The sequence below is a fragment of the Oryctolagus cuniculus genome, chromosome 5, assembly GCF_051225735.1.
Source record: "Oryctolagus cuniculus isolate XC-2025 breed Fujian yellow rabbit chromosome 5, ASM5122573v1, whole genome shotgun sequence".
Classification (NCBI taxonomy): domain Eukaryota; kingdom Metazoa; phylum Chordata; class Mammalia; order Lagomorpha; family Leporidae; genus Oryctolagus; species Oryctolagus cuniculus.
In genome coordinates this window covers 108566542-108588001 of record NC_142871.1, presented here as the reverse complement: position 1 = coordinate 108588001, position 21460 = coordinate 108566542, and the positions used below count along the sequence as shown (strand labels likewise).

General features: G+C 36.9%; 1 protein-coding gene across 1 annotated transcript in view; it reads right to left on the bottom strand.

Moving 5' to 3' along the window:
- The window catches only part of EYS (EGF-like photoreceptor maintenance factor), a 1804868-nt gene that overhangs the window by 285517 nt on the left and 1497891 nt on the right, over positions 1-21460 (bottom strand). The window contains 1 exon segment of the mRNA XM_089333540.1: positions 18695-18915. Within this exon segment, the coding sequence (XP_089189666.1) occupies positions 18695-18915 (221 nt within the window).

Genomic DNA, 21460 nt, shown 5'->3' with positions numbered 1-21460 from the left:
TAGGCAAAGAGAACATCTTAACAGGTTTTTGTTGATTGGCTACTAGAGAGTGATAAATATTCTGGTATAGTCCCTAAATTTATTATAGGACTCTTAAATAGTCTTATACATTATTGCTAGGATTTATTTTGTTCTCTAAGCACATATCATTACAATAAAAATAAAACAAAAATCTGAAGCTAAACAAAGATCAGGTGGATAAGTTGGCTTTGTAAATTTGAAGTTGTCACTGCGTGTATTTGTAGACTGTACATTAACAAGCATGACATTCTTTGTTTTTGTCTTTTTAAATATAATTTTATTTCTCTTTGACAAATACTTACCACAGATGTAAAAGAAATTTATAACAACATTTTTAAGTTATTTTTTAAAGAAGTTTTTACTGCTTAACATTCCAACCAAATTGTTATGAGAATTCTACTTTTTCCGCATCTTTCTCAGCATTTGTGTAATTTTTTCTAATTCCAGTCATTCTAAAGAAAAATGTCCATATCTCAATGTTAAATATCATATCCTTATGGCTAATGATGTTAACAATCTTTTCAGGGAATAACCAGCCATTTAAATAAAAGATATTTTCAAATTTTCTCCTGTATTTTGTTTTATTTCCATCCTACAGCATCTCTTTTGATATTCAAGTTACAAATCCTTTGATATACAGCATGACATTCATAACTCCCATTTCTCCCTGCTACAGGACTTCATGAGATCCAGTTGAATATGAAAGTAAGAGTCAGTATCTTAAAAAGGAGTTGTTACATTTCTGCTGCAGTCTCTTTCAACATGTTTTCATATTTTTATTTGCTACTTAATACCACAGTTTCTTGGGCTAGGGGATACTCACAACGTGAGTGTAGACCTCACTGGAACCCAGGACTCGGGCCTGAGTTTTGCATTTAGGGTGTGTATATCCAATCCTGACTCCCTGTGACCACATCCAAGCCCTGCTAGGGGTAGAGGTGACAGTGATCACTGGGCAGGGGAACGGAAGCAGGTGACTGAGAACTTTTCCTGGAGATATAAGAGTTGATGAGAGTGGAAATGAATGAGGGCCAAAGCTCTGAGGTGCTGATACATGCTCCATTGCTTTACCTCACTTCATTTACAAAAGACAAATTCAAGGACACTGCATTAAGAATTTCAAGATGTTGGTGGAAAAGAAGGTCTGTGTGAGTGCACTGGTCTCATGACCATGAAGCTTGCCATGGTACCGCCTCAAGTCTGAGAGCTCATGTGATGATGGGGCACATTTTATGGTGAAGAAGTAGTGCCCTTCTCCCCAACCCTCAGGCAAGCAGGTTGTTCTTCTCCAGTGTGACTGCTTCCTCCCTTCAACATGCATTTAGCATTCATTTTAATACATTTTGTTTTACAAAATATGGGGAAGGGAAATAAAGTGGAAAACTGTTTTGGTGAAGTGTGATTTTTATGTTGGTACAATGACTTGGATACAGATACAATATGAATGCATGCCAAAATTTTCTTTCACTCTTTAATTAATGAGTGAATCAGTAATATGTTATAACTTTTAAAAAGCATTTGAAAAGCAATACTGAAACAAGATTGCTAAATTAGACATAATAGTGGTTAATGTTCTACAGGGCCATATGCTATACCATTTAGTATACTTTTCCAGTGGAAACAAACCATTTGCATTCTTACTAGAAAAAAATTTCCAAGTTAATCTATGCCTCTGTAAAACTGTACAATAGATTAAACAACAGAAAGTCAAGTCCAGTGTAGGGGCATTTTGCTGTAAGAACATTATATAATGTCTTCTGCCTATTTCAAATTGAGAATGACTTTTATGCCAATGGGATTTTCCCCCTTCTAGCATTTTCTGGGTTTTTACTTCATCTAGTTGTCATGGTGGAAGATTTTTTCAGTTGTCTTCCATATGCATGGAAATGGATGTTTAATATCATAATGGTAGAATATGAAATACAATTTTTCGAATACATTTAAATCAGCATGTATTTCCTCAATATTTGATAACTAGATGATATACTTCTAGACCATAAACAATAACATTGGAAGGACTCTTAGATACTTAGGATTAGAAGGGTCTTGACAATCTCAAGTCAGGTGAAGAAAGAATCTCAGGGAGGCCAGGTGTCCACATCATACAGAGGTCCTGATAGACTTGCACTATTGCTTTGGCTCTTGGGGTAAGTACCTAGTGACCTTGGCAATCCTATCTCATTGGGAGACCAATTGTCTATTCACATCTTCTTCCCTCCCTAAGTTTTCCATCTCTAGTTCAAAGGGAATTTTCAAATCCAGGCCTCCTGGTTATGACAGCAGGTGGTCCACATTCAAGGACAGCTATGACCGGATCCCCTTCACCCTGTACTGGTCCAGAGACAAAGAACCTTCCTTCCATTGCAGTGAATCATGGTTCTTCCCACTGCTTTCCATTCCAGTTTCCCTTCTCCAACCAGTTTTTTTCTCCTTGGGAGCAGAAAATTTCATTTTGTAGTCATGCAAATGCAAATAAATATTTCTGGCTCATACATGGGCCCAAAACACTGATTGAGGCTTTAATTTGTGTTTTTTGTGTGATAGTTGGAAAAAAGAAAAAAAAATCATCAGAATATTCCTGAGACAGCAAAGGGAAAATAAATTGGTCAGATGGGTTTCAGGTACTATGTTATCCTGTAGCTCAACAGGAAAATAATTTCCTACTTTAAGACTGAAATAGTATTTAGGTGCAATTTCCTACCAAATTTATTGCATTTTAACTGTATTGATCATGAATTCTATCAATCTAGGACTGAAAAGAGAAAATCATGTAGCTTGAAGCCCTGTGGCATGTTAGGTCCAATATAAAAAAGATTCTTGACGTAGAGAAGCACACTAAGTTAAAATGTTTTTTCAATTATTGTTGTATAATGCTTGGTGTGGTAGTCTTTTAAAAGCAGAAAACATTCTGCTTGCTGGGCCTTCTTTGCATCATCAGCTGCAGCATTTCTCACAGTTTCTGAGAAAGGGAGGATTCTGTGCAATATTAATAGATTTTCCTGGAAAAATGTGAGGTTTTCTAGGGGAGGGGAATGAAATAAGTTTATAAATTTCTTCTAAGCAGAATTAAATGGATTCTTTTCTATAGATTTTTTTTTTTAACATGCAGAAATATGCTGTGAAACTCCAACAGGGGGACTAGCACATGTGACATTCTACAAATGTCTCTTGGGAAATTTCTCCTGCATCCTTTTTTTTTCCTCTGAGAAATGCTTCATATACGGTAAACAATAATTTTGGAAATTGCAGTCTAGTTTAATCCTTTCTTTACAAAATGGCAAAGGTGAGGTCCAGAAATAGTAGCATCTTCAAGATAATGAATAAACACAGCTCTTTTGTCTGTTAGACTGGTGGTCAATGATGAAGCTATAGGAGCCAGTGCAGTGGTGCCGCGGGTTAAAGCCCTGGCCTGAAGCACCGGCATCCCATATGGGCCCCGGTTCTAGTCCCAGCTGCTCCTCTTCCGATCCAACTCTCTGCTATGGCCTGGAAGGCGTGGAGGATGGCCCAAGTCCTTGGGCCCCTATGCCCTCGTGGGAGACCCGGAAGAAGCTCCTGGCTCCTGGCTTCAGATTGACACAGCTCAGGCCGTTATGGCCATCTGGGGAGTGAAACAGCGGATGGAAGACCTCTCTCTCTCTCTGTCTCTACCTCTCTCTGTAGCTCTTTCAAATAAATAAAATAAATCTTAAAAAAATGATGAAGCTATAGTTTATTTATTTATTTTTTTGACAGGCAGAGTGGACAGTGAGAGAGAGAAGCAGAGAGAAAGGTCTTCCTTTTGCCATTGGTTCACCTTCCAATGGCCGCCGCGGCCAGTGCGCTGCGGCCAGCGCACCGCGCCGATCCGATGGCAGGAGCCAGGTACTTCTCCTGGTCTCCCATGGGGTGCAGGGCCCAAGTACTTGGGCCATCCTCCACTTGCCCTCCCTGGCCACAGCAGAGAGCTGGCCTGGAAGAGGGGCAACCGGGACAGAATCCGGCGCCCCGACTGGGACTAGAACCCAGTGTGCCGGCGCCGCAAGGCAGAGGATTAGCCTAGTGAGCTGCGGCGCCGGCCGAAGCTATAGTTTATATGTAGTCTTGTCCTTTGTAACACTCAAACACGAGAACTGCTAAAAATAGTTATCAAATCATTCAGAAAACTCATCTTTTTAATTTGCGTTGAAATAAATTGTTGATTTATATCTCAGAGTTTGGAATGGAGAGCATTGACTTCCAATCTAGAGAATTATAATTTATCCTGTCTACTATCACTGTTGGGTTGAACAAAAATGACAATTTATACCATATTTTGTCATGTTTGGGGGCCGGTACCGTGGCTCACTTGGTTAATCCTCTGCCTGCGGTGCCGGCATCCCACATGAGCATGTTTGAAACAGAAATTTGACACAATGTTTCAGAGATATTCCAAGTGTTAACATAATTTAAAAACAAAGACATGTGAAAACTATACCACTATATCATTTTCCAAATCACATACAGTACTTGAGAATTGTTAGGTCAATGTTAATATTTGGATAGTATTTGCTTGAAACTACAACTTAATTTTAATGTCAATAAACAATACCTAAATTTATTTTCCAGTATTTTTCCATCTAGTCTATAATATAATCTCAGGTCTTTAGCAAGTTTTAACTCCTGGCTCCAAATCATTTGAGGTTTAGGTAGGCAGGTGGGAACAATTTTTACTTCATTTTCCTAGAATAAATGGTTAAGCAATTTTCCCAAGGTACATAATATACCAGCAAATGCTCCAGGAACAAACTGTAAGGCATGGGAACTTTATCTATTGCTGAACCAAAAGGACTTGTTTGTTTCCTTCCTAAATTTAAACTGCTTATTTTAAACATTTTGTAAACCTAAGCCAAGGGATTCTGAATATCTCACATATTACTCCAACTTTAACATGGTTCTATTTCCATTTTGTTTGTCAAGCTTTTCACACAATTTTAACAGTGGCATGTATAATTATATGTAAAAAAGCATAATGATTAACACAATTTACCAAGTCTTTTTTTGGGGGCAGGGACAGTACACAAATGCAATTTGTAAGTGGTAAGTCACTTAGATTTAAACTGAGAATAAATGGTTCTAGTTACAAAATAAATAGATTTTCACTACTAAAAAGCCATTAAGAAATAGTTTGTGAAGAGAAACAAAACAGTCAAGGAAAATATAATAGTAGGTCATATTTAGTTTGCCTGTTCTTTGAGGTGGTGGTGATGGTGGGGAACTGTTAGCATTCTAAAGGAAAAGGAGAGGGAAGAGAGTTTTCAGATGGGATTTAAGCCAGAGAAGTCTCTTATGCCCAGGAAGATCAATCAGGGTAAATGAGTTCTCCATGTATTACTACCTAAGGGTAGAGAAAATTGAAGATGAGATTTTTTTCCCCCTAGATGTTTGACCTTGCTGCATAAAAGTGATATAAAAATATTTGTGGAATCTGATAGTGGTCTTTTCCATTGGTCGAACCTTGAAACTTTAAACTCTTTGAGATTCTTTCAAATTTGGTACAATTTTTTTTTCACATTTAAACTTGCTTGTTCCAATTATAATTGTGTTTATAATCGTGACTTCAATGAAAATCTGATTTGCAGAAGATCTAAATACTTCCTGCCTTCTAAAAACAAACACCCAGCCATTGTTGCTGCACTCAAGGATGGCAGTAATAAAAGTGGTTAGAAAATCAATTTAAACTGCATTTGTGCTTTACCAAGGGCCCTGTGACACTTACACTGGTAAGAGTTATGCTTTCCAAATATGTGATCCACTTTTATAAGGAACTAAAAACCCTGCAGCTTCAGTCACACTCTCCAAGCAAGAATAAATGACCCCACATCAATCCATTTTCACAATACCTGGCACTTGTTGAATGGGGAAAAGAAATGAGATAAAAAAGATAAACAACAGCAATTGTGAAACCTAGGCTGTTTTAACCTAAGACAGTGCTTTATATGTTCAAATGGAAAAGCACTTTTTGTTCTGCATGCTTCAGTGTTTTATAAACCTGAGACTATCCTAAGCAAAAAGAGTATGCTAAAAAAAGAATAAGGTTCCATATCTCATTTGTCTTTATAAATTCTGTTCTGATCACGCTGCTTAACATAAAAGATGTGCTCTACAAATGCTTGCAGTATGAAAGAAAGGACAGATGGATGGTTTTAAAGATGTACATATCCCACATTAATCAAACAGATTTTGTTCAAAATAATTTCTAAACTTGGATTATAGAAAAAAAAACAGAGAAAATTAAAGGTATTTTGTTTTGATGAATTACATCTTGTCCAAGAAATAAAGAGTTAGAGCATGCTTATGTATGTTTATTTTTCTATACTAATGGTATATTTGTTTTTTACATTATGAATGAGAGATCAGAATATGCCTCCCAAAAACATGAAGGAGTGTTGAACTGAAGACAATTGTAGGAAGAAATGGATACAGGAGAGCTCTCTGCCTTCCCTCCAGTTGCATAAGAGCAAAACATAGATTTGCTCCACCAAGGAGAACAAAGATGAACCACTGAGGACAACTTGAGACTCTCATAGCATTGAGATGCTACCAGAGAAATAGAGCACGTCAGAATATGTTTCTTTAGAATATTTTGAGTTTAAGACTGAGGGAAATTTCAGACCTCTGCAGTCACAGGAATGCCTCTGAAAGCTGCCCATTTTGTCAGAGAAATTTACGTCTGGGTTAGGCATCTGGCCTGATGGTTAAAACGCCTTATTTGGATGCCCATATCCAATACTGAAGTGCCTAGGTTGGAGTCCCAACTCTGCTCTCTATTTTAGCTTCCTGCTTATGTGCACCCTGGGAGATATCAGGTGACAGCTCAAATAGTTGGGTCCTTGTCACCCATGTGGGAATTTTGGATTGAGTACCCACTGACAGATTTGGGTGGGTCCAGCACCATCCTTTGAAGGCATTTGGGGAGTGAACCAGTGGATGGAAGCTCTGTCAATGTGTCTGTCTGTGTCTGTCTCAAAGATAAATACACAAATAAAAATTAAAAAAGAAATGTTGTTCTATAAGGGATATTTATGTAAGGGAAAAGAGTAGACAGCAGATAGAAACAGGCTTTGCCATCTGATTTCCTCCTTTTTGCCTGGGGAGGATCTTTCTGCAGGAAGAAGAGATTAGCGGTCTGACTCTGGCCCCAGACCACTTGTGGCTCTTCCCTGGAGACTTTATTTGTACAACCAGACAACTCTTACTTAATATGTACCTCCAACCCTAACCCCCCCGTAAGCTGTACCACCTCTAGGCCCCTAAGGAGGATGACCCTCCTAACCCTTTGTTTAGTTCTATGTTAGGCTCAGCCATTTGCTGTTTTTTGAGTTTAATACTGAATGTGTATATCTGCCATGTTTAGGTAAATGATAAAATTTTAACATTTTATTTCTCTGTTATTCTATTGTCAGTTCATTTTGTAGACTAAAATTATCAAAACTTCAGAGGCAAATAGTAAAATTGGAACTTCCTTATACATGGAATACTGAAGTGAGTCTACTTTCCTAAGTACTCTGTTTATTATTACTTTCTTCTTGCTAAATTTTAATGAAAGTAGAGGGATAGGAGTGAAACAACTTGGGTTCTTATCTTCTGGTAACTCAAAATATGGCTGGAGTTCTGAAAAACTTCAAAATTTAGAAATGGCAAAAATACTATCAATATACTAGGGCATTATCTAACTGGACTGTTCAATGCTTATGCAGTTCTCTAGAGAAATGTATATTTGGTGCTCCATTTACTATTTAATTTAATGAACACATAATTACGTACTTATGGGATATACTGTGATGTTTCAATACATGTACATATCATGTAATGATCAAATCAGGATATTTGGCTTATCTATCATCCCAAACATTTATCATTTTTTGTGTGTGACTAGTACATCCAAGATTCTCTCTTCTACCCATTCTGAAATATACAATATTATTAACCATAATTGCTTTTCTGTGTAATAGTACACTAAAAGTTATTTCTCCTATCCAGTTGTGAGTTTGTATCCATTAATCAATCTGTTCCATCCAGCTCTGGTAACTACTATTCTACTCTTCACTTCTATAAGATTATCTTTTTTAGATTCCATATATGAATGAAGACATGTGGTATTTGTCTTTCTTAGCCTTCCTTATTTTCACTCAGCATAATGTTCTCCAGGGTTATCATGTTGCCACAAATAGCAAGATTTCATTCTTTTTTATTGCTTAATGTTTTCCATCTGCACTACACTTTCTTTATCCATCGATTTGTTAATGGATACTTAGATGGATTCAATCTCCTGGCTATTGTGAATAGCGCTACAATAAACATGTGAGTTCAGCTACTTTTTAACACATTGATTTAATCTCCTTTGGATAAATACCCAGTAGTGTGATTGCTGGATTGTATGCTAGTCTTGTTATTTTAAAAATTAATTATATTTATTTAAAAAGGAGACAGACACAGTGACTCCCATCCACTGGTTCACTCTCTAAATATTACAATGTATCTCTCCTTTTAGATCCCCCAATACTTGTTTCATATATTTAGGTGCAAGTGTTTAGTGAATATATATTTACAATTGGTATATCCTCTCGCTCAATGTACTATTTTATCCTCATATAATTACTTTCTTTTATCTTTTTGATATAAAAATGAACTTTCTTTTTGATTTAAAGTACAGGCTGCATCTGTTTTGTTTTCTTGTTTTTTATTTTGAATGTATTTATTATAGATTTTGCTTTGTGGAAATCATGAGGCTTAAAACATGCTATTTTAAGTTGATAACAACTAGTTTTAATGGCAAAAAAAGTAACTCAAACTTTTTATTCCTTTAATTCTATCCCCTGCATTTTGAATTTTTGATATCACAATTTACATCTTTTTATATTGTATACCCACTAACAAGTTATTGAAGTAATTATTATTTTACTACTTTTGTCTTTTAATCTTAATTCTACAGACATCAGTGACCTATAATCTATACTATTGGAGTATTCTGAATTTGTGCACTTTTATTTCCCAGTGTATTTTTATGTTTTCAAATGCTTTTACTTATTCACATTTTTTCCTTTACCTCAATCAACTCTTTTTAGCATTTCTTATGGGGCAAGGCTGATGGCGATGAATTTCCTTTGCTTAGTTTGTCAAAGAACCTTCATTTTGCCTTCTTTTGTGAAATATCTCTGCATATTGTACTCTTGGCTGAAGTTTATTCTTACCACTTTGAACCCTCTCCTGCCCTATGAAATTTCTGCTGTAAGGTATGCTGGTTAGGTGAATTGAAACCCACTTATCTGTAATTTACTTATTTTATCTTGCTGCTTCCAGGCTCATTTCTTTGACTTTCGTTTTTGAGTCTTTAATTATAACATGTCATCAGTTGCATTATTTAGATTGAATCTGATTGGAGACCATTGACTTTTCTGCAGCTGGGTATATTTTTCTACAGTTTTGGGCATTTTTTTTGCTATTATTTCTTTAAATATGTTTCCTAATCCTCTCTCTCTACTTCCTGCTGAATGCCAACAATGCGTTCATTTGATCTTTTAATGTTTCCTATAAATACATTAATCATTCTTGTTTCTCTCTTGTGATCTATATTCTAAAATGACCTAACTTCATGTTACAGTTTTTGTTCTGATGGATTATGGTGTTGATGCTCTCTATTGCTCTTTTCATTTCATTCATTGTATTTTTAGCTCCAATATTCCTTTTTAAATTTAATCTCTGATAATCTTTTTTAGTGAATTTTTGAATTACTTCTCCTTATTTTCTTGCAGTTCATTGAGTTTTCTTAGAAGTTATTTTGAATTCTTTAGTAGTGCATACATCTTAAACTTCTTAGGGTAAGCCAGTAGCATTTTGTTTTTGTCCATTTGGTAATGTGATATTTCTCCGATTGTTTAGTTGGGATCATGAATATATATGTACACAGTGAAGAAACAGGTATTATTCCAACTTATCTAGTCTGGCTTTATCAGAATAATAATCATTTATCAAAATAAGCCTGTCCAGAAGTTCTACGTGGATGGTCCTTGAACTCTTACATCATTAGGGAGTGCTCTGAACCCAGGACCACTGCAGAAGTTGCTAAATCATGTTGGAATCCCTTAAATGCCAAGATTGAAATCAAAGCTCCTGGCCTATAAGGTTTGCTGTCTCTGTGTTATTGTGAGCCCAGGGCTAATGTACTTAGCTGGCAGTACCACGGACCAGAACACAAGTCTGTCTTCCTATGGCTGCAGGTTCCCATTTTGAACTAAAGTGGCTCTGAGTACTCAGTCTGTTGTCTATGACCTGGAGTCTACATTGTTGGGTGTCTGTGAGGTGCAGCGTTTTACCAGGGTAGGTAGGTTCCAAGGCAAATTCCTATGCTTACTTCACTTTTTTTCTGTCAGGCAGACAGTATGTCTCTCCAAGCTCTGTTGTCCTGGTTTGGGTGATGGGTGATGCAGATAAATAATACAAAGCTGTCTGGACTTTCTTCAAGGCGTCTTTTCATATTTTTATGTATAAATAAAAGTAGGTATTATGACCTATCATTTATTCTTTGACTCAAGTGAAGATATTTTCATGTGTAGGTGACTGCTTAAATTGATGTTTCTGTGGGAGGTATAAACACTGGAACGTCCTATTTTTGGAACCTGCTCTTCCTCCTCCAAAAATTATATGCTATTGCCATATAGGATATTGGACATTTTTGTCTCTATTATAGCAATCCTATTTTAGCATTTTCAGTGCCTATATATTCTGTCTCTTGAATTCTGTTTGAAACAGTTTTGCCATCATGCTTGCTCCTTCATTAATGAGTTAAAATATCTTTGGCATGTGGTTTTTACGCATCTACATTAAAATCATGTTTATGGCATTTCCAACATTAAAGTTAGAAACTGGGGCTGGCACTGTGGTGTAGTAGGTTGAGACTCAGACTGCAGTGCCAGCATCTCAGATGAGTGCTGGCTCATGTCCCAGCTGCTCTTCCAATCCAGCTCTCTGCTGATGGCCTGGGAAAGCAGTGGAGGATGGACCAAGTTCTTGAGCCCCTGTGCCCATGTGGGAGACCCAGAGGAGGCTCCTGGATTCAGGTTGGCCAGCTCAGGCTATTGCGGCCATTTGGGGAGTGGGCTAGCTGATGGAAGACCTCTCTCTCTGTCTCTCCTTCTGTCTGTAACTGTGTTTCTCAAATAAATGAAGTCAACCTTAAAAAGCTTGGATACTGAGCTTGAATCCTGCTTCATAGGATTGTCTACTGATAGAGGGATGTCTAAGATTTTGCAGACCTGAGGCATATAATTTTATTGCCATTTAAATAAAAATAATTAAAAGTACTTATATATTTACATATAAAGTTAATCTTTATTTAGAGTAATAAAACAAAGTATAACAAATTATATGGAAAACTGAAAATTTAGGTCTCTTTCCTGAACTATCTTCTGGGTCATCACAGGAAGTGTTTACATGGAGATGTTTCAAGGTTGCAATCTGCTTTTTTCTTCCAAAAGAAGTAGAAAATCTACCACTGAAATTTCAAGCAACTTCCAGATCTCCGAAGTACATGTGCAAGAATTAGAGCATCTTAAATGCCATTAGATTCAGCATAAACTAGTTCTGTTACTTGGTGAAGGGATGCCATCAGCTAAGGAGTTTTGGAGGGACAAACCACAGAACATTTCCCCCATGAGGCAGTAAGAACTTAGTAAGAATTCTCAGGTAGGGCGTGGTGAAGCCATGTATGTCTCACGAGAATCAGAATTGAGCTTCTGTTGCAGGGAGAGGAAAATCCATCAATATAGAACCATAATGGCACCAATTAATAAGTAAACCTATTATATTTTCTAGTCTAATTCTCATCCAAGCTCGCATCAACCCTGGAGTAACCAGAAGCAGAAGAGACATATAAAGGAATTAAAAAGGAAGTACCACAATCCTTCTTTATGCTAGATTCTTGAAGTTGAAGTCTATATAAACTTATACAGTCTAGTGATCCCTGAACCGTATGTGAGATAGAGATTTCAAACTGGACTAACTTGAACCAGATGTCTTGAATTTGCATGATAGTCCATGAAGGGAAAGTAAAGAAAGATCCTACAGAGTATGTTTGACATCAGTGACAGAGAAAAAAATTTATATTTGCATTTATAAAGTTTAAACTGCTTTTAATGAATAGACTACACAGATATACATTTAAATTCACAATTAATTAACACAATGTGAGAGATGGGGAAAACTATGCAATCACATACGTGTCTAAATTTTCACCTAAGCCTAATTGGATTATTTCCCTTCTCACCCCATTTTTCTAGCAATAGGGACCACCTACAAATGAGATGTTTGAAGGTTCTTTTTTTAAGATTTATTTTATTTATTTGAAAGACAGAGTAACAGAGAGAGGTAGAGACAAAGAGAGAAGTCCTCCATCCGCTGGTTCACTCCCCAGATGGTCACAATGGCCGGAGTTGCGCCAGTCCAAAGCCAGGAGCCAGGAGCTTCCTCTGGGTCTCTCATGCAGATGCTGGGGCCCAAGGACCTGAGCCATCTTCCACTGCTTTCCCAGGCCATAGCAGAGAGCTGGATCAGAAGAGGAGCTTCTGGGACTAGAACCAGCGCCCATATGGGATGCCGGCGCTTCAAGCTAGGGCTTTAACCCACTGCGCCACAGTGCCAGCCCTGTGAAGGTTCATTGTTAAAACAATCTGACCTCTGACCTGGGCCAGCATTGTGGCATAATGAGTAAAGCTGCCGCCTGTGATGCCTGCACCCTATCTGGATGCCAGTTCAAGTCCTGGCTGTTCCATTTTCCATTCAGATCTATGATAATGCATCTGGGAAAAGCAATGGTGGATGGCCTGAGTGCTTGGGCCCCTGTACCCATGTAGGAGATCCAGAAAAAGCTTTTGGCACAGCTGGCACAACTCTGGTCCTTGTGGCCAGTTGAGGAGTGAACTAGTAGATGAAAATGTGTCTCCAATTCTCTTTCTAGCTCCACCTTTCAAATAAATAAATAAATAAATATTTTAAAAAACAAATCTGACCAAGTATAAATTAATATAAACTATAAGAGATACTTAAATCCTATGTATAGTTTCAAGGGTGATGTCTCCAGACAGTGAGCCACTAAGAACAAGGGCTAAATATTTCAAGATGTTATTAGTCTAAATACATGGTAAGAAATTTATCTGAAAGAGGTTCTTTTTTTCATTGGTATTTAGAATAAGGTAGACTGCTGAGTTAGATTATGGGTAATCTGCCCTGGATACGGGGTGGTAACTCAAAGATCTCAGCGGGTGACATGTAACTACATGACACTGTGACAATGAACACTAGCAGAAATTTTATGGGGAGGTTGCAAGTCATTATAGAAAGAATGGAAAGGCCAAGACACAATGCCCTAATTCTTTGTACTGAGTAATGGTGTTACTATTGCAATTTCAAATTCAATCTATGACTCCCATCTCATTTTGAAGTGCTAAATGGCTTGGAAACTAAATACCTCAGAGATCATGAAAAAGTGACTTCTTTCTACCAGTGTTAAAAAATATGTTTCCAAAATGAGATAATAGGGAAAATGGGATTGAAAGAAAAGAATGAAGAAACTAACACTCCTATTCACATAGGACACTGAGAATCATAATTTACTAATATTGATAATTATTTTTTTTTAAAAAGAGATTACTTAATAAGGAAACACCATTAATTTGACTTGGATGTCTTTGACCAATAAAATACACAGCACTAATTTATCTGATTGTTTACTTAGTGTAATGATCTGAAAGCTACAGCCCTGAGACTAAATTTTGCTGGTTGTCTATTTTTATAAGTAAAGTTTTGTTAGATCACAGCCTTGCCCATTCATTTATATTTTGTCAATGTGGCTGCTTTTCTTATACAATGGGAAAGTTGAGTCATTGTGTTGGAAAGTCTAAAATACTTGCAAATCACATTTTACAGAAAACTTGTGCTGACTCCTGTCCCAGCACACAGAGAACAGCACTGTTAATGAATAAGGAGAGGGGAACAGTTAGAGGCACATAAGACACACCCACTCACATGTGAGACTTAGTCACTTTCCAATGCATGAGAAAACACATTCATACCTTCTTATCTCCTGGAAAAATTTAGACGAGGTCTAAAATCAATGTCTCAATAATTATTTACTATAATGTCAGTGACATTAAGTTCTTAGTGCCATGGTTGGTTGTATAGGGTATATTCCCAAATCTGATGCTCCTTTGTAATTGCTGTTCAACCTGTTTTAAAACATCTGGCACAGAAAGGGGAAAGTAATTTAAATATTATCTGTTTAATTTGCTAACCTTCCTATGCCCTTTTGGAAACAGCTTGTTCAAAATCCATGGGGATTTAGATACTCAGAATAACCCTTCTGTATCACTTTTCTAAACTGAATTTCACTACATACAATTTGGACTTCTCTGAAATGAGCAACCACAGGGGTTTGAAAATTCTAGCACAGATTTATAACGAAATGAAAAAAGATTGGACACTATCCAGAAACATGTGATGGTACTCAAAGCAGAATGACATTTGTTCAGTAAAGCTGCTGAAGCGTTATTTCCCTTAATACTTTTCAGCATGAAATTTGTCTTCTGGTAAGCAGATTATCTTTGCAGACAAGGTAAAGACAGCATTTTATAATGCTGCGTTAGGTCAAAATAAGATACAAAAATTAGCGATGATTTTGTTTATAAGTACCCATCGAAAGTATATTTCATTTTGTAAAACATAAAATGAATTCTATGGTACTGAAACTGTTCGTTCATGACTCTACTCTTGTTTAGAGCACACTGCCTCAAGGATAGATATTGTTACACCAACAGTGTAACTACTTGTTAAGGGAATAGGCATATATTCCAGGGAGAATCAGAATCATAGTATTAGAAGTGTGTGTGTGTGTGTGTGTGTGTGCGTGCGTGTGTAGGTGTGCACAGATTTGAAAATCTCCCCCTTTCTTTTCTAAGAAAGTTTCTTATATATCACATTAGGAGGCATTCTCCGAACTTTGGATGAGAGTCACTAAACTGGAATGGTTAAACTGTGACGAGAAAGTTATTTGCATCTGCATGCAAAAACATATACACACATTCTATGATATTAAAATGTTATAGTCTTCATATTTTGAGATGGGCAAACAGAGAAGCAAAAGGAATTTCTTCTCCTTGTAACAATGACTGTTTCATTCTGAATATATACAATCTGTTACTTTGAAAATACAATAAAACTTCCAGGCCTAAAAAGTACTCCATTAGGTCAACTTCTCCATTTTCCTGAATCCAGAAAAGCTGAATATCAATTTAGCTCATTCAAATTGATCTGCTATTCTGAAAGATTTCTTGTATCCAATTCTTTGTGAGCAAAAATTTCTCATGTGACCCTTACCTCATTTCCTCTGTTAACATCAGTTATGAGGAATTGTTCTGGAATTGGCCAATTCTAGTGTGCTGCAGTATTAGGCTACACAAGGGGAGAGCTTGAATGAGTCATAGTGATAATGCAAGAGATAATTTACCAAAGTGGAGCACTGGTAATCAAGACAGAAATCATATTGTCTACAGCATGTAAGAAATGTTTGTTCATAATGTAGTTCAGTACACTAACTGATGAGTGTATTTGTTTAGGGATAAGAAGGCATCTATTGACTGGAAGTGGATTCCTCCAGGGTAGTTGTTGAAAGGCTCATAAATGGGTACAGGAGGCTAGAATACTTGTTTGTTCATAATGTAGTTCAGTACACTAACTGATGAGTATATTTGTTTAGGGATAAGAAGGCATCTATTAACTGGAAGTGGATTCCTCCAGGGTAGTTGTTGAAAGGCTCATAAATGGGTACAGGAGGCTAGAATACCTGTCGTATTTGAAAACAGATGAACAGATACAAAGTTGTAAAAAAAATCACCCTAAATACCAAAGAGCATATAGAGCTTCCACAGGACCGTGAGAACTCCCTGCATGTAGGACTGGTATCTTCACTTCACATCTGTTTCGCAAGCTGTTTAGCTCCTAGTTAGCTATCAGGCATTCCTTTTGAAATAAATCTAATACGATGAACTTACAAAGTGTAAACAAACCTAGGACTACTTCTACCTATTGTACTAGGATGACTAGATTTATTTCTTGCTTTAAAATATATATTAAATAACAAGGATTGAAAGGAATGTGGGTTTGATTAATTCATGAAAATATGAAGCTTATTTTATTTCATAAGCACTGAGTTTAAAATATCTCAGAAAGTTAATATTTTAAAGTACAACTAACATCTATTTCTATGAGTTGGAAATAGTAGACACTTATGCAGAAAACTAGAGTGCCTTTGTTTCCTAATGCTGCACAACACTGTTATCTCAAGCTTGACATTTTACCGCAAACTACCTTTCTTAACCCACCATTTCCATGAGTCTCTGTCCTTAATGTGCTGTACATTGTGATTTAATGCTATAACTAGTACTCAAACAGTATTTTTCACTTTGTGTTTCTATGTGGGTGCAAACTGTTGAAATCTTTACTTAATATATGCTAAACTGATCTTCTGTATATAAAGAGAACTGAAAATGAATCTGGATGTGAATGGAAGGGGGGAGGGAGGGAGAAAGAGGAGAGTTGCGGGTGGGAGGGAAGTTATGGGGGGGGGGAAGCCATTGTAATCCATAAGCTGTACTTGGAAATTTATATTCATTAAATAAAAGTTAAAAAAAAATAGGTCTCTCCAGTTTTCTGTATGCTCCATCAAAGCCAGCGAGAGAGAGGCAATTCAGAATTTTAGTTATCTCCACAGGGGAGTTGCATACTATTACCCTATTCTATTGGCTATTCTGTTGTGATGAGTAAGTCACAGGTCACACCCACAGAAAACTGAGGAGACAGAACTGTGAGGAAGGGGAGAGTATGGGCCAACAGTAGAGGATGTTTACCACAGACAGGAAAGGAGAAAACACAATTCTTGTCATTTCTTCCAATAATTTCATCAGTGGTAAAGCCTCATTAAATATGTATTTAGACTGAAGGACATAAACCTTTCTGATATTAGTAAAGTCAGTAGACAAACTTTTCCCCTGTTTCTCTTTTGCTTGGGTAGGCAGACTGGCAGTTTCTTCTGCAGGATTTGGAAAGTCACCTTACTAACTAGTATTTTGGATCACTCCATTTTTTTTTTTTAATTATTAGATAGAGTTACAGACAGTGAGAGAGACAGACAGAGAGAAAGGTCTTCCATCTGATGGTTCACCCCCCAAAATGGCTGCAATGGCCAGAGCTGCGCCTGTCCGAAGCCAGGAGCCAGGTGCCTCTTCCTGGTCTCCCATGCGAGTTCAGGGGCCCAAGCACTTGGGCCATCCTCCACTGTCCTCTGGGGCCACAGCAGAGAGCTGGACTGGAAGAGGAGCAACTGGGACTAGAACTCGGTGCCCATATGGGGGATTAACCAAGTGAGCCACTGCACTGGCCACCCTTCACTCCATATTTTTAAAAATTGTTATTAATTTGTTCATTATAGAGTAGAATGTTTATTGAAGAAAACTTTGATTTTTCTTTCCTTTAGGAAAATGATCATGGTTCAGAAATTATCTTTATTCTTAGCCTCCCTATTCATCATTCTTTAGGTCTTAAAACCTTTATGAGTTATACTTGTATTAAATAGGTCTACGTTGCTGTTGTTGTATAGTTGTATAAATCAAGTTGTGTGAATCAGAAGAAAAGTTTTGAGACTCTCCAAAAGACAATTTCTTCCTTTATCATTAAATCATGCTCAGTTTTTCAAATTTATTAGTCGGTCTGTGATTGATAAATACAATACCTTGACTCTATTTTACCTGTCTTGTCCTTTTGCCTTATATTTGCCTTTTGGTTCCTTCTCTCTTTTTCCATTTGCAATTTTTGTAATCACTTTCAGAGCCCATTTCTGCCAACCATTTCTTCTGCTGCTGCTTTGAAAGAATTTTTCTCTTTTCCACACTATGTTTATAGACATTTACTTCTATGGAATCATTATTAACTACGTGGTAGTTTGTCTCTTGGAACTACTGAGACAAATTAATTAAGATGTCTCCTGTGAGATTTGGTCAATTTTTCCCTGACTTAAGTAAGTATAATTTGTCCATGTTTCAGTTTCTACTCTGTCATTATTTGTAGACTTGAAATATAGATTTCTCAGAGGATTGAAGGAATTTGGGAATATGTTCTACACTGTCCAAATGAGTCTCCCTCAGGGTTGATTCACATAAGACTTTTCAGTGGAGCAGAAAGTAATTTTAATTAAGATCTTAAGCTTGCAAGCGTGATAAATCTTTGCTTCATGGATGAAAAATGATTGTAAATAAACAATACATTTTTTCTCAATTTATAATATAAATATAAGCAGATTAAAACAAAATTAATAAATTCAGAAAACTACTATCAATGAATAAAAACTATTATTCATTGTTACAAAAAGCCAAAACATTCAGATTGAAATTTCAATCCTTTCAAACTTCCCATCAGCTTTAGTTACTTACCTATTTTCAGAGTCTCAGAGGAATCACTTGCCTTTGTATCCACATGTGTTAATTACTTTGAGCAAATAAGTTTTCACCACATGTTTTCCACCACCCAGTTGACAACATTGCATGGTTTTGTTGTTTTAAGAACTTGGAATCACGTAACATAGGTTGCATATCAGGGAGCTGGTACTGACCTGATGCAGGTGCCGTTGTTATGGCATAGATGATGATCACACCAAGGGATATAACAATTCTCAATGTTCTTCCCATGCAGTGCTTCTTGAATGATTAAGACTTCTTTGTTGTTTACTTGAAGTTCTCGAATGCAACCCTCGAACCCAAAAATTTGGCCGACACTCTTAGAGATCTTTACATTTCCTGGGATACTGCCGAGGAACATGGATTCAAAATATCCCTGTAGGAAAAATAAATTAAAAAAAAAATCTTACTATAAAGTGTTGTAAGGTTTTGTGGGAAAGATCTAGCAAACTTGGCTCTGTAATACATGTTTTGTGTGAAAGATGCAGGATATTGGTTCTATAATCCATGTTTTACTATGTTTTTCAGTTTAAAACAAGCTACGACTGTTAGTGAGTTTTGTTACTTCAGGTAGGTTACAGGAAATGGACTCTTGTTTTACTTTTTGCTTCCATATCTTACAGTATCTAACATAATTTAATGCAAAACTTAGGTACTCAGCAAAACTTGCTGATTACTTTGCAAATTATATTTGAATTCAGGTGTTTGCATTTTGATGTGAAAATAACCAAATTATAAATGATAATGAAAATGAAGACAGGCCAACTATTTATTGTTAGGCATTGAATTGTGTTTTCCACAAATTCATATATATTATAATTCTAGCCACTAGTACACCTCAGAATTTGACCTTCTTAGAAAATTAGGTCATTACAGGCATAATTATTTAAGATGAGGTCAATATTTGAGTAAGGTAGACATCTAATTCAATATGACTGGTTTCCTTATGCAAAAGGGAAAGCTGGACATAGAGAGATTTGCACAAAGGGGCTAGGTCACATGAACATGAAGCAGAGATCGTGGTGCTGCTTCTGCAATCCAAGGGACATCAAACATTGCCAGCAAACTACCATAAGAAGCTAGGTAAAGACATTGAACAGATCCTCACAACTATCAGAAGGAAACAACCCTTGTCAACACCTTGATGTTAGACTTACGGAGTCCAGAACTATAAGTTATTTTTGTTGTTTCAGCCATTCGGTTTGTAGTACTTTGCTATTGAATCTTTGCAAAGGAATGCAATGGCACTATATTTTAAATATCCTAAAATATGAGCAAAATGTATGATGCATGCATGTAGTGCTTGGAAATGTGGAAATGCTATCTCTTTTCTAAAGAAATGTGAAAATAAATATGCATCAGAATTAAAACTTTGCTTTGATCATGTTCAATCCCTTTGTATATACATCATTCCAAAGAAACAAATCAAGGACAGGCTCCTTTTTAAAAAAGCATTTAAAAATTTTATTTATTATTTATTTATTTGAAAGGCAGAGGTTCAGACAGAAAAGACACACACCACATATCACACCACACACACACACACACACACACACACAGATATTTTCCATCCATTCCATCTATTGTTTCACTCCCCAAATGCCTGCAACAGCCAAGGAGCTGAAGTCAGGAGCCAGAAACTCCAGCTAGGTCTCCCACAATTGGGTGGTAAGAACCCAAGTACTTAGGCCATCATCTGATGCCTCCCAGGTTGATTGGCAGGATGTTGGATACGAAGTGGAACACAGTCCCATGTGCTCTAATACAGGAGATATGGGAGTAAAGCATGCCAAGCAGTGGCTCAACCCACTGTGCCACAATGCATTTTCCCAGTCTCCTAATTTGAGAAAGAAATCTGACCATCTGAAAGGCCACCAGCATATAAAATCTAAATTGTTCTTTGAAAAGGTGTAAGCGTGGTATTGGAGACTAACATGCTTTTTCTAAATAACAAAACAGCTTTTTCTCTCCAGCTTTGGAAAAGCTTGCTGTTTTGTCAATGGGGCTCCTGATGAAGCTGACATTTAGTGGCCACATTATATCAAAATTCTAGAGCCCCCTTCTGTGTGACAAAATGCATCAATCTGAGAAACAAGAGGGAATTGATATTGATAGTATCAGTAAATTTTCTTCGCCCATCCAATACTCATTGCAGAGCTCATTCTCACTGACCAGCATGGTGACAAAATCTCTTGCAGGATTTCAACTCTTACTCAGCTTTCCTTCCCAACCCTTATCAACATAAGAAATGGAATTCTCATCCCAATGATCTGTTAATGATATGCTGCTCTTCAGAGTTGTTTGCCCTATGAGGCAGCAGCATTTGTGTGTGTTAATGTGTTTGATGTCCCCATTCCCAGAACACACTCTCACTCCCCAAGCTGACTTCTGAAAAACATTTAAGTGCTTATTACAGATAAAATTAAATGGAAAACAATCATTGCAAGAATTCAAAAACTCAAGACAAATGATTAAGGTGGGAGTCTAGAGTTAGAAGAGCATGAATGATGCCCAGCAGCACTACCTATAATTTATACTAACATTTACTAGCTCGATGAAAATGTACTTTAAGAGAACTGAGCATATTTATTTCTAAGATATCAAAGCATTTCCTAGCCCCCCAACAGGTCAAGGTAACTTTGTATTTGAGCCCTTATCCCCCAAATTCCTCAGGTTCTGCTCCTATGATCATTTTGGAATTTTTCTGAGTGCTTTGTGTCTTAATTACAGGGAATGTAATTAAGAATGGCAGAATAGCTGAAAGTTTTGAAGTGCATCAGTACAGCTCTCACACAAGGGCAGAGCTAGCAGTTAAAATGCTGAGTTTGATACCTGTTTTTGGTTGACTGCAACTTCCTAGTAATGTGGACCCTTAGAGGCAGTGGTGATGGCTGAAGTATTTGAGTTACTGGCAGACTGAG